At 43.7% G+C, this 12,160-nt stretch overlaps 1 protein-coding gene across 1 annotated transcript in view; it reads left to right on the top strand.

Moving 5' to 3' along the window:
* The window catches only part of KIF25 (kinesin family member 25), a 50,830-nt gene that overhangs the window by 28,744 nt on the left and 9,926 nt on the right, over positions 1 to 12,160 (top strand). The window contains 3 exon segments of the mRNA XM_087424953.1: positions 415 to 482; positions 8,407 to 8,481; positions 10,901 to 11,050. Of these exon segments, the coding sequence (XP_087281079.1) occupies positions 415 to 482; positions 8,407 to 8,481; positions 10,901 to 11,050 (293 nt within the window).

Here is a 12,160-nt window from a genome sequence, read left to right as displayed (position 1 = left end):
AGCCTTATGAAATTCTTCCCCCTCTCTTGAAACGTCAAGTGCCCTGAGAGCCCGTCACCCGGAGGGTGGAACCTCGGGCCGCAGCAGATGAGGGACTCTGTGTGATTCCTCCGTGGAGTGACTCCCTTCTCAGTATCAGGGGTTGGCAAACGTCTCCTCTAAGAGGACAGAGAGTAAATATTACAGGCTTTGAGGGCCATGTGGTCTTGCTCTCAGTTACTCAACTGTCTGTCGAGTCAAAAGCAGCCGTAGACGATCTGTAAGCAAGGGTGTGGCTGTGTCCCAGTTCAACTCTGTTTATAAAAACAGGCGACAGGCTGGATGGGCCAGGGGCTCTGCTTTGCCAGTCTCTGCTCCATGTGCTTAATGCAGCCCTGGCAGAGTCTCACTGCTTTCTTTATTCTTTTCTATTAGGAAACAGTCCTGGTGAAATGTGATAGGCCTGGTCACCCTTTCATTAATAAGATGTATAATTTTGAAAGGTAAGTGCTTTTTGAGATGGTATGCAGAGCAAAGTTACACAAATATGAATCTGCTTTAGGGTTTGATTAATAAGAGGTATAATTTATCCCATCATCCTGACTAATTGTAAAGAAGCAAAGACAGGTCAGGGGAGAAAGGAGAGTCCTTTCAGCCAATGGTGCTGGAACAGCTGGACGTCCACATGCAAAAGTGAGATGAACCTTGATCTATACACCACACCTGTTATAAAATTAACTAAAATGGAGTCTGGACTTAAATATAAAACCTAAAACCATAAAACTTTTAGAAGAAAATACAGGAAGAAGTCTTTGTGACCTTGGGTTAAGCAAAGAATTCTTAGAAATTCCACCAAGACCATGACCTGTGAAAGAATTAAGATAAACTGGAGTTTGTTAAAATTAAAAACTTTTGTTCTGTGTATGATACTGTTCAGAGAATGAAAAGACAAGCCACATCCTGGAGAAAATAATTTGGAAATCACATGGCTTACAAAGGACTTGTATCAAGAATTACAAAGAACTCTCAAAAATAAGAGAATAAGCAACACAATAAACAAGTGGGCAAAGTATCTGAGCAGACTTTTCACCAAAGAAAGATGCCCAACCTCATGGGTTACTCAGGAAATACCACTAAAAGCACAACTTGAGGCCACTACACGTGTATTAGAATGACTGAAAAAAACCCGAAACTGACATTGCCAAGTGCTGACAACTCTCATACACTGTTGATGAGAATGAGCAGGGGTGCAGCCCTGACCATATGACCCAGCAACCCCTCTCCTAGATATTCACCCAAGAGAAATGAAAACATACACTTACACAAAAAACTGAAAGTGAATGTTTCTAGCAGCTTTCCTCATAACTGACAAAAATTGGAAGCTATCCAGGTATCCTTCAACTGGTGGATGGTTAAACAAATTGTGGCACATCCATACAATGGAGTACTACTCAGCAAAAAAGAGAACAAACTCTTGTTGCACACAACAACGTGGATGGATCTCAAATGCTTCACACAGAGCAAAATAAGCCAGACCCAAAAGGTTATATTATGCATGATTCCTTCCATAGACATTCTGGAAAAGACAGAACTGTAGGATCAGTGTCTGCAAGGGTTGGGGTGGGGAAGGGATTGTCTACAAAGAGGCTACAGGAGGGAATTTCTGCAGGCAAGAGAACCGTTCTAAATCTCGGTTGTGACTTTAGTACAGATTTGTTAATACTCAGAACTGTAGCAACAAAAAGTGAATTGTACTTCTAAATTCAAAAAATATAATAAATTATTTCAAAGAGACTTTAAGATACATCAATCAGTTGTGATGTGTGGATCCTGATTCAATCAAATCAACTATTAAACTTTTTTTAAAAAAGAAAGTGGGAGTGGTTATATTAATACCAGTCGAAGTAGATTTCAGATTAATAACATTACCTGGGAGAGTGAGGGTCATTTCACAACAACAAAGGGATCAAGTATTAAGAGGACGTTAACAGCCCCAAAGGTAAGAACAGAGATTCAAAGTAAATGAAACCAAAACTAGTGGAACTCAAAAGAGAAATGAACAAATCCATAATTTTAATCCAAGATTTTTAACACTCCTCTCTCAATAACTGATAGAACAAGAACACAGGAGTTGGTAAAGATATAAATTTTTAGCATATATATTTGTTTTAACGAAGTAGAAAGGTCATCAATTTCTCCGTCTTCCTCCAGAATGATAAAAGGGCCTTAGAACAATCACCCACCCATCTGCGTGCTGTCCAGTCAGAGCTCCTCAGTTGTTTAGGCCACGGAAACACACAGGCATTGATCCTGGTCCATGGGGTTCCCGGAGAGGCCGGAGGTCACCATCCCCAGTTCATTCATTCATTTACCCCATGTGCCAACCAAATACCATCTTCTGTGAGGGCTGTGGTGTGGGAAACAAGAGAACACTGAGTTAGTAGCATAGGCGGACCCTGAGGCAGACTAAAGGTGGCCACAAGGTCTTTGATGCTTGGGTGGGCCCTGTGACTGCTGAGACGCTGCACCACAACTGAGGGGCGCCGCCTCGCCTGCAGCCCGGCAGCCTCGTGTCCTCAGTGGTGGCCCACGCTCTCCGAGAGCCCCAGCCGCCTCCACGCTGGAGGGGACACAGGAGGCACTCGGTCAACAGCCTTCCCGACATCCCACTGCGCAGGGCTGGCATGGAAGGTGCCTCGGCCTGCAGAGGGGTCTCGAGACTGCCCATTGGCCAGCTGAGGCCCCTGAGTGACCTCTGCCAACCACGTGGAACAGAGCTGCCAGGCCTGGCCCTGCCCCGCTTTCTGATCCGTGAGATCACAAGAGAGAGAAAACGGTCAGTGTGAGTCCATCTGGTATGAGGCAAGACGCCTTTTTTTCAAACCTCTCAGACTGGAGTTGTGATTCTGGTTCCTTCTTAACAACCACTGTCACACTCACTGATGGACGTGCTCAGTGGTTTACCTGTGCTGTTTGCTGAGGACAAGTTCTGTCTTGCTGAAGTACATCCTTCAGTGGTTTTCACGGTGATATTCTTTCAACCAGTGGGAAACGCATTCTTTGCCTTGAATGACGTGTATCCACAGTTAGAAATGTAGGCAGAGAGCTGTTTTTCTCCCAGCACTTGAAGATGTGAATCCTGATCACCCAGCTTTGTTGCTGCTGAGAAGAAGTCTGCCAACAGCCTAAATGCTGTTCCTTTCAGTTTATTTTGTCAAATCAGCAAATCCAGACATCGTATGGAGAGACTTTATTGGAAAGGACCATTACAGGGAGGAAAGGGATTTAAGGGGCTGTTGCCGAGAGAGAGGCCCTCTGACCTGAGCTCTGTGAGCCTCTGCAGGGTCAGGAAAGAGGGTTTTTGTTCATAGGGTGGAGTGAACAGGCTCCAAGAAGTGGGATGAGGAGGGTGCAGGAGAGGGGCAGGCTCAGACTGGTCTGAGAGAGCTGCCCCCTGAGGCCAGGGATTCTCAGCAGGGGGCATCCTGTTTTTATGTAACTTTCTGAGTTTGGGATTTCTCTATCAGTTCAGATCCCACATCCGCGTGTTGTACGGGTGTGTGGTGTGATTTCTCATGGGAGACTCGCCCCAGTCGAGAGCCTGGGGCACTCAGCAGACTTTCTTACCTGTATCTGGACCACCTTTCCGGGCCCAGGCCAGCGTTTGAGTACCTGGATTTACGAGGCAATGTCCCTTCCGTGGCGCGTCTCCCGTCTCCAGAGGGCAGGCCCAGCCTGCAAGCCCCCTTGCTTCTGTCCAGGTCTGCACCCAGCCTGGTGTCTGCAGGGTCAGCCCAGGCTTCCTGCTCCAACCTCTGGTCTCCTTTTCATTGTTTCATCCCAAACCTTCCCTTCCCTTCCCTTCTCTCCTCCAGGGTTGCCTGTGTGTTCTGCGGCATTTCTGGTTGTATTCATCCAGCGTTACTAATGTGGGGAATGGGGGGAGGAAACGAGTTGCATCATCTCCGCCTACCCTGTGACAAGGCAGATCTAGCGATGTACCTTATATTCATGTAGCACTTTAGATGTCACCAAGTGTGTCCACGCAAATTAAGTCACTGAACCTTCGCAAGAAGTCCCGGGAAGGGCGCTGCAGGGGAAGAGATGGGGCCCAGGCAGGGCACAGGTCTTTCTGGGGCGACGTCCAGGTCTGTGTGTTATACCAGCTGCTGCTGAGATGAAGCGTGGAGAACTGGCAGGGGCCTGGGGGCGGGGAAAGTTCTGCCAGTGGCCATCTGGACCTTGATTTGGGGAAGGAGGAAGAGGACCAGCCCCATTAACTCAGACATGAGTGAGTGTTCTCCTTAGAACACTCTGTCTCAGTGTCCTCCATGGAGGGTGTTCAGACTGAAGGGAATGGTCTAAACTGTGGTGTTTGGTCTGAACAAAAAATAAATGAATTGTGTAACTTGCTGTATATCTCAGTGAGAAGGAAGAACTTGAATTTAAATCTCTGTAGAATTTATTCTGGGGGATATTGTCTGGGATTCGGGATTGTCTCATTTCATAACAGTAGGAGCATATGGGTCTTGGGAAATCAGAACATTGTTTATTTTATAACAGCTTTTTACGGAACTAACAACTGTCAAAACATTTTATTTCCATTCTGAAAGAAAAATATCAACAGTTTCAGCACTTAACTCCTTTTTAAAAATAAATTTGTGTGAAGGGGAAAGTACACTTCTTACTAGTCAAGAAAAATATGAATGGGCCCAGGATCAGAAGAAAGTTGTTGTCTCCTAAGTGGAATTAAAATATTAGCATTTTTTTTTTAAAAAAAGGCAAACTAAAAGTAACAGCCACTGACCCAAAATGCAATGAGAAAAATAACAAGTAATTTTTATTGTTTTCAGCACCATTTCTGCGTCAGGAAGCTGGAGGACTCCCGGCTGTGATCTTTTATTATGGGTCTTTATGCTCTGATGGACCGACTCACATGTCTGTATTAATTTCTGTGTGTCATCGTTCAGGTTCAAGCGTTTACAGAGCTCCTGCATGGGCAGGACGCGGGATGTGGGAGGCTAAGACCACTCCCCCCGTCAGAGATGGGGTGTGGAGACCACGCACAGCAGACTGTGGACTCAGAAAGCCTCGAGTGCAGAAAGGCAACGTGCAGCAGGACCCAGAGGGCCAGGCTTTGCACTGGGTCTGGACAGTTCAATTAACCAGGAGTCAACCAGGCAGAGAAGAGAAAAGACATCCAGTGAGGGAACAAATTGGTCAGAGGTGTAGAGCAAAAAATGAGAGCGAGCCATTCAAAACCCCATAACCCTTCAGTGTGGCCAGGCGTGGGCTGACGGAGGGCCGTGGGGTGTGGGGGTGAAGCCGCCTGCCCACCAGCAGCCTGACTGCTTTTCTCCACCCGGTTAGCTGAGCTGTCAACAGAGCAACAGAGCACGTTGTCAGGCTGGGGTGCCAGCCAGCCTGCGGTGAGAGACGGTGTTTCTGTAGCTGCTCTTTCCTGGGAGTGAGGGTGAGCATCTTGTCCCGTGGTTAAGAGTCATTTGCATTTCTTTTCTTCTATGAACTCTTCACATCTCTAGTTATTTTTCTATAAAAATATAGAAAGGATTTTTAATACATGGAGAACTATAGGAATATATAAGAAAGATAAGGAAAGACAAGGAATGTGGCCTTCTTCTTCTCTATTCTTAGGAGCACTTTATATATTAGGGAGAGCAACCTTTTGTCTGTGATTTAAATTGCAACTATTTTTCCCAGTTTGTCGTTTGTATTTTTTCTTTGCTTCTGATATCTTTTAGCCTTGCAAATGTTTTTGGGTTTTTTTCCCTTTAATGTAACCATAGTCACAAAGGCCACAGGTTATTGAAGAATATACCCATGTTTTCTTGTAACACTTGCAATGGTTTGGTTTTTCACATTAAACTTGTCATCCATTTGGAATGTATCCTAGTATATTGTATAAGGAATGGATCCAATTTTATCTTTTTCCCTATATCTATCCAGTTACCTCGACGCCACTTGTTAAAACATATCTTTTCCCTACTAATCTGAGATGCCTCCTTTATCACAGGGCTCATTGCCACATACAGAGATCCATCTATTTCTAGATTTTCTCTTCTACTCCTGGTCTGTCTACTTGTTTATTCATGTGTCCAGACCGAGATGACTCAAGGGTAGTGTCTGTATAGTACATTCAATGTCTGAGACAGACTCTGTCTCCATCCCTTTATTTCTCCAGGGTTTCCTTTCTATTCCTGCTCTTTCATTTTGTCAAATAAATTTTCCATTCAAATTGTCGAGCTCCAGAGAAAACCTGATGGTATATTGAGGGGATTCAGGCAAGTTTATAAACTAACTTTGGACAAACTAGCATCGTCATGGGGTTGACTCTTCCTATCCAAGAACATGGTATATCTTTTCATTTATTCGAGTTTAATAACGTGTCTTTCAGGAATGTTTCATGATTTTCTTCATAAAGCATTTGGACATTTCTTATTAAGTTCATTTTTTATTTTCTTTTTCCCTAGCATATATAGGATCTTCCTCCCATCCTATCTTCTAACTCGTTTTGTTTGTATACGTGAATGCTATTGATTTTTGTACATGAATTTTTTTTTTCTTTTGAGGAAGACTGGCTCTGAGCTGACATCCATGCCAGTCTTCCTCTATTTTGTATGTGGGTCACCTCCACAGCATGGCGTGATGATCGGAGCGTAGGTCTGCGCCGGGGATCTGAACCTGCGAACCACGGGGCCACCAAAGTGAAGCATGCGAACTAAACTACTATGCCACCAAGCCAGCCCCTGTACATGAATTTTATAACCTGCTACTTTACTAAATTCTCTTATAGATTTAGTAATTTTTTTGTCTTCTGATTTTGGACTGCCCAGACATATGGCTATTGTCCCTCTAAGTAGTCAGTTTTACCTTCTCCTCTGCGATTCTTACGTCACCAATTGCTGTCTTCTGTCCACTGTGTCAGCTATAACGACCAGTACCATGTTGAGTACAGTGCAGGGAGCGGGACCTGTGACCTTCGCCTTGTGTTGATGAGCAAGTCTCCAGTGTTTCTTCATTAAGTCAGTTGTTCACAAAGCCTCAACTATTTACTATTCAGAAAAGGTTCGCCACTCCTGCTACAGATCAGAGACTTAGACAACAGTCAGCCAGCTGCAATGGATATGCCTTGTTTGAATCACGATTTTTAAAGACTGATGGGAAAAATAAACTTATTAGAGAACTGGATAAATGTGAACATTGCCCTTCTTTTGCTGATGTTAAGGAATTACTGTTAATTTTTAAAAGTGTGATAATACTGACGTTGTTATGAGTTTTAAAAGAGTCATCATCCTTTAGAGATACATACAAACATTTACAGATGAAATGGACACGAGGTCAGCTCCAAAGGGCCCCGGGGGCGAGGGGCAGGGGAGGGTTAGATGAACTAGGGCAGCCGTGGGTGCGTGTGGGGTCTGAGCAATGCTCATATGGGACACATTCACTATTCTTCCTGCTTTGTATTCTGGTGATTTTTTTTGATGAAAAGTTTAAAAAGTATATTTAATAGCGCAGCATCATCGCACTTGCTCTGAATGCCCTCCTAGTCGGGCAGAGAATGCCACATCTTATGAGGAATGCCCCTGAAGTTTAAACTTAATCCTACTTCTAGAGATGACGGATCAGTTGGGCATTATGACACGTTTTGAAAATGAAAGAAGGAAAAATTTGGTTCCAGCTAGACAAAAACCTGTATTTCAGGAAACCAAGCTTAAAATCAAAGCGCATTTGATTCGAATAACAACTAACAGCTAGTGTCTGTTTCATGTATTTGGTAGTTGGGCACTGACTCTGCTCATCATTGCATTCCAGTCTGGTTTCAAAGTGTGCAGGAAACTGCTCTTTTGGAAGTTGCTTCCCAGTTAGCTTTATTTGTACACGCTCATGAACACAGAACCACATCAGATTCCCCTTTGCAGAGCAGACATTGCAGTCCCCTTCTGAGTATTAACGTTCTGCTGAACTAACTGGCCCTATGAAAACAGTGTTCTTGAGAACTTGAACATAAAAATTAAGTATTACATATCAACTATTGCCCAGAGTGTGACTTTTACATTGTTGTTGTTGGACCCATGTGAGTGGAGTTCATTTAGTTACAGGATAAGTATATGGTGTCCTTTCTTTGTTTTTTTTCTTGCTTTTTCTTTCTGCTTTGCAAGCATTTATAACTTGGCTTATGCTTATTACGTTTTTATAACAGAGGAAACAATTCTTCACTCTTAACTTCTGTTAGCTTGAGAAGTAATGGAATTAATCTCTTATTGTGAAAACGTAAGAATCTTGACTGTGTTGGGGTGTTTACTTGGGAAGTGCGTAAGGATGCTTTCCCCCCCAGATTTCTGTATTTGAATACTAAATAGCTCTCTTTTTCTTCTAATAATGCGTCATTTTCACTTTGCCTCCCAGAGTTTATGGTCCAGCAGAATCTCAGAGAGTGGTATTTGAACATGTGTGCCCTCTACTTACGTCTCTCTTAGACGGGTGAGTTAAAATATGTTCAAGGTCGATTATCACAGTTACATGTAAATGTAAGTAAATTTCATTCACTCTAGAGAATAAGAATATAACATTAGAGTCTGAGCATTTTGTCTGGCTGTGGAGCATATCCAGACCCCAATGTTGATTCCATATCCCTTAATGGCGAATATTTCTGCCTGCCAGGAAAAGGAGTAAACATGATTTGGGGAATAACTGTGAAATGAGTACAGATAACTTGGGTTCCAAGTGATGTTTTAGTAACATGTGTGTGGGCGTAAGACTGTTGGCAGCTGCTCTCCTTCTCTCTGGGATTCTTTTCACATTTCAGAGTTTTTTAAAAGTCTGTTAAGAATGTTAACATTAGATTGAGGGATTTGTCCCTTTGGGAACGAGCCTTCTGCTTATGGAAAACACTACTGCTGATTTCAAAGGCAGTGGGTCATAACTTAGGAATAGAGATTACTTCTTTAGCAATAAATTGAGCCAGGTTTGTATACTTAATTGAGTCACAATCAGCCAAGACTCTCTACTTCGGGTATTTTGAAGAATCTCAGTTTGGCGGAGAGGTGACATGCAGCATCCTGAAGAAGACAAATTTGCGCTTGCCCAGCAAAGGCTCCTGCACAGCCAACTTCCACAAAGTTGAAACTGTAATTACAGCGTTGCTTCCCAACCACAGCTCTGTGGCAGCTGAAGAACATCACGAGGTGCCTGCAAGGCCCGTGGTGTGATAGGCCAGGTCAGCAGGGGGAACCCATGGGTCTCCAAGTGCACACACTGACGTGGCCGACCCTCCTACCGTGATGAAGTTTCTGCTTCAACTCTTCTTCTGGAATATTGGAATTTTTATATCCATGCAAAAAAAGTTCTTCCATTGAAAATGGCAGGAACGACTTTTTTTTTTTTTTTTTTAAGTAGGCATCTTTTAAGTAAGCAGACTCCAGAAACAAAAAAAAGGCATAGTGGTTGAATGATGTTGGCCAGAGTTGCCTTTCCCTTATAAATATGAAACAGATGGCATTATTTTAAGTCCTGAGCTTTTCTCTCTACATTCCTAAATGGTTTGGAAGACCCCTTTAAGAGCTCATTTATCTGCTGCAGTCAAAGATATTCCTCCCCACACACAGAAATGCAAGTACATCTTTCAGGGAAGGTGTAAGAGATGTGGAATGCAGTGGGGTTTTTGTTATAAATACCGAGACTTTTCAATTCTGGAAGAAGAAATTACACGACGATAGCTTAGAGGTCCTTGATCAATTTTTGCCCTAACATATGGTTTCCTTTGTCTTTTTGGTTGAATGGAACAGCTGACCTTGGAAAGCGAGGCCTCCTGGATCTCTAAGGCTTTTTGTGTCACTGTTCGAGGTGCCAATCCTCAAAGTCATTTTATCAAAATAGCAGTCTTTGTTTGTATGACTCGAGGCGGGTACACCAGGTTGACAGTCAGTCTAATGAAAGGCTGGTCAGTTAAATCAGAATCCCTGAGGGTGGGGCCTGCACTTGGGCAGGTGATGCTAATGGGGGCCAGAGCTCGGCGTTCAGCCACTTGTGGGCCAGGCTCACCCCCACCTTCACGGCCAAGTCCAAACATTTATGTCGTAAATTTATTTCAAATAATCTTTCAAATGTTTCCCATCTTCCCATTGACACTTCAGGCTAAATAACACAACGGGAAGAAAACCTAAGGATCCATCTATAGTCCTTGTCTTCTGTGAAATAAGCCACGGTGAAATAACCTCAGACTGTAGGATTTCAGTGAGCAGGCCCGCCTGCTCACTGAGAGGACATCGCTCATTCTGGTTGACGAGGAGTATGAAAACCCCAAGTCCCTTGGAATAACAAAGCAGGAATAGGTTATAATCTTAAGTACAACTATAGTCAGCAGTGCTAGCAATCGTCTATGTAATGGGGAAAAATATTTTGAGAACCTGAAAAGGAAATATGCAGACTCGCGTATCGTTTCATGTACGTTAGAGGAAGCCTGAGTTTACGACAATGAGCTTACATGAGGCAACTCCAATACTGCACTGAAAATTAGAATGAATGGAATTTAGGAGGGTCTTGCTTGGGTTGGAATCCTCATAAAGATCATGAGTGATGGCACAGGGGACCCCCCGTGGTCTCCCAGGAGGAAACGTCGAACACCAGGGAGAAACAGGTGTCGCTGAAATGTATGCTGTGTGCACAAATGGGAATATCATTTAATCCACTATTGTGCAACCACACAGCAACAGGGGGGATTATGCAAAAAATGCTTGTAGTTATAAGAAAGCCTAATTTATAAGGAATGGAGGAACAGAGGAATACACAGTGAAACTTATTGAAGTTTTTCATCTGAGTAAGATTTCTTCTTAGAATCCAGCTATGGCACTAGACCCAATGTGTGTTCTGCTGCTGTACTGAAATCTGTCTTGAATTCTAGGTACAACGTTTGCATTATGGCTTATGGACAGACAGGAAGCGGGAAGAGCTACACCATGTTGGGCCCACGTTACAAAAAGGAGCCTGTCCTGCCCTTGGAATCTCACAGCGACTTAGGAATCATCCCCAGAGCCGTTAAAGAACTCTTCAGGTACTCGGAGGGCAGTGATGAGCAAAGAAATACAACAGCCGTGCAGGAGAAGTGAGCAGTGGGCGGCATACTGAACTGGTGTGTCAGAGAAAGTCCCTATTTGCAGAAGGTCACAGCTAATCCTCTTAGAACACATTAAAAACTACCGCGCGTTTAAATACTCTGGGTGTTATTACCACAAATGCTAGAAATTCTTATGGCACACTTATATTGAAACTCTACGGTCAAGACAAATCTTCTTGAAAGAGACCCTAGTTCAACAAATTCCCAGGTGAAGAGAGGGCAGAAGATGGGGTTCTTCTGTTCTAGAATGGGAAGTGGGCAGAGGGAAGACCGCTGGTGTCTTTTCCTTGCCTCCTGCTGCCATAGAAAGAGTAGATACATCTGGTTCTCTTCTTAGGAGTCACAGCGAGCTGGGCGTGTTGAAGATTCTCCCGTTCCATTCACACATCCCCAGAAGAGACCCTCTGTCATTGTCACGGTTTCACCAATACAATGACTCCTAGAAAGAAAGCAGTGACAAGTTCCCTCAGCAGTCCTAGTCGGCAGGGAAGCCGGAATAACGCGTGGTGCTGACCTTCCACCCTGCTGGCTTGGTCAGTGACCCTCGCTGCCTTTGGGGAGTCACTTTGCAAGATATTCATAGTCACTTTTTGCACAGCACTTTGTAAGAGCCATCAGCTGACTCTGCAGCCGTATGTTGTGTGTTCCCAAGGACATGTCAGCTCCATGAGAGAAGACGCCTTCCAGCAGCAGGTCTGCAGCAGAGCCAGTTGACCCCCTGTGCTCTCAATGCCCCGAATTTCGGTTTTTATCTCTGTATTTCCTTGTGTAGTCCTTCCATGTCTTAAAATGCAGGCCAGACAAAGACATCAGGACTCCACAACAGCCTAATATTTTGGTGCCTCTTCAAACAAATATTCTTTAAATGTTAGTGCGCATAAACAGATGTATTTATTAATGGACTTCTACTAACTACTTCTGAAAAAAACATTTTTTTCCAAAATATTTCCCAATTTTCTGGAGTTCTTGTTCTCCAGTTTTCTTTTGTGATTTTCAGAATCAGACCATTTTCTAGGAGATCATACCTGTCAGGACCAGCCAGATTGT

The sequence above is a fragment of the Ceratotherium simum genome, chromosome 38 (genome assembly GCF_057802395.1).
Source record: "Ceratotherium simum simum isolate JZ-2026a chromosome 38, ASM5780239v1, whole genome shotgun sequence".
In the NCBI taxonomy this organism is placed as follows: Eukaryota; Metazoa; Chordata; class Mammalia; order Perissodactyla; family Rhinocerotidae; genus Ceratotherium; species Ceratotherium simum.
This window is presented reverse-complemented; position numbering and strand designations above follow the sequence as displayed.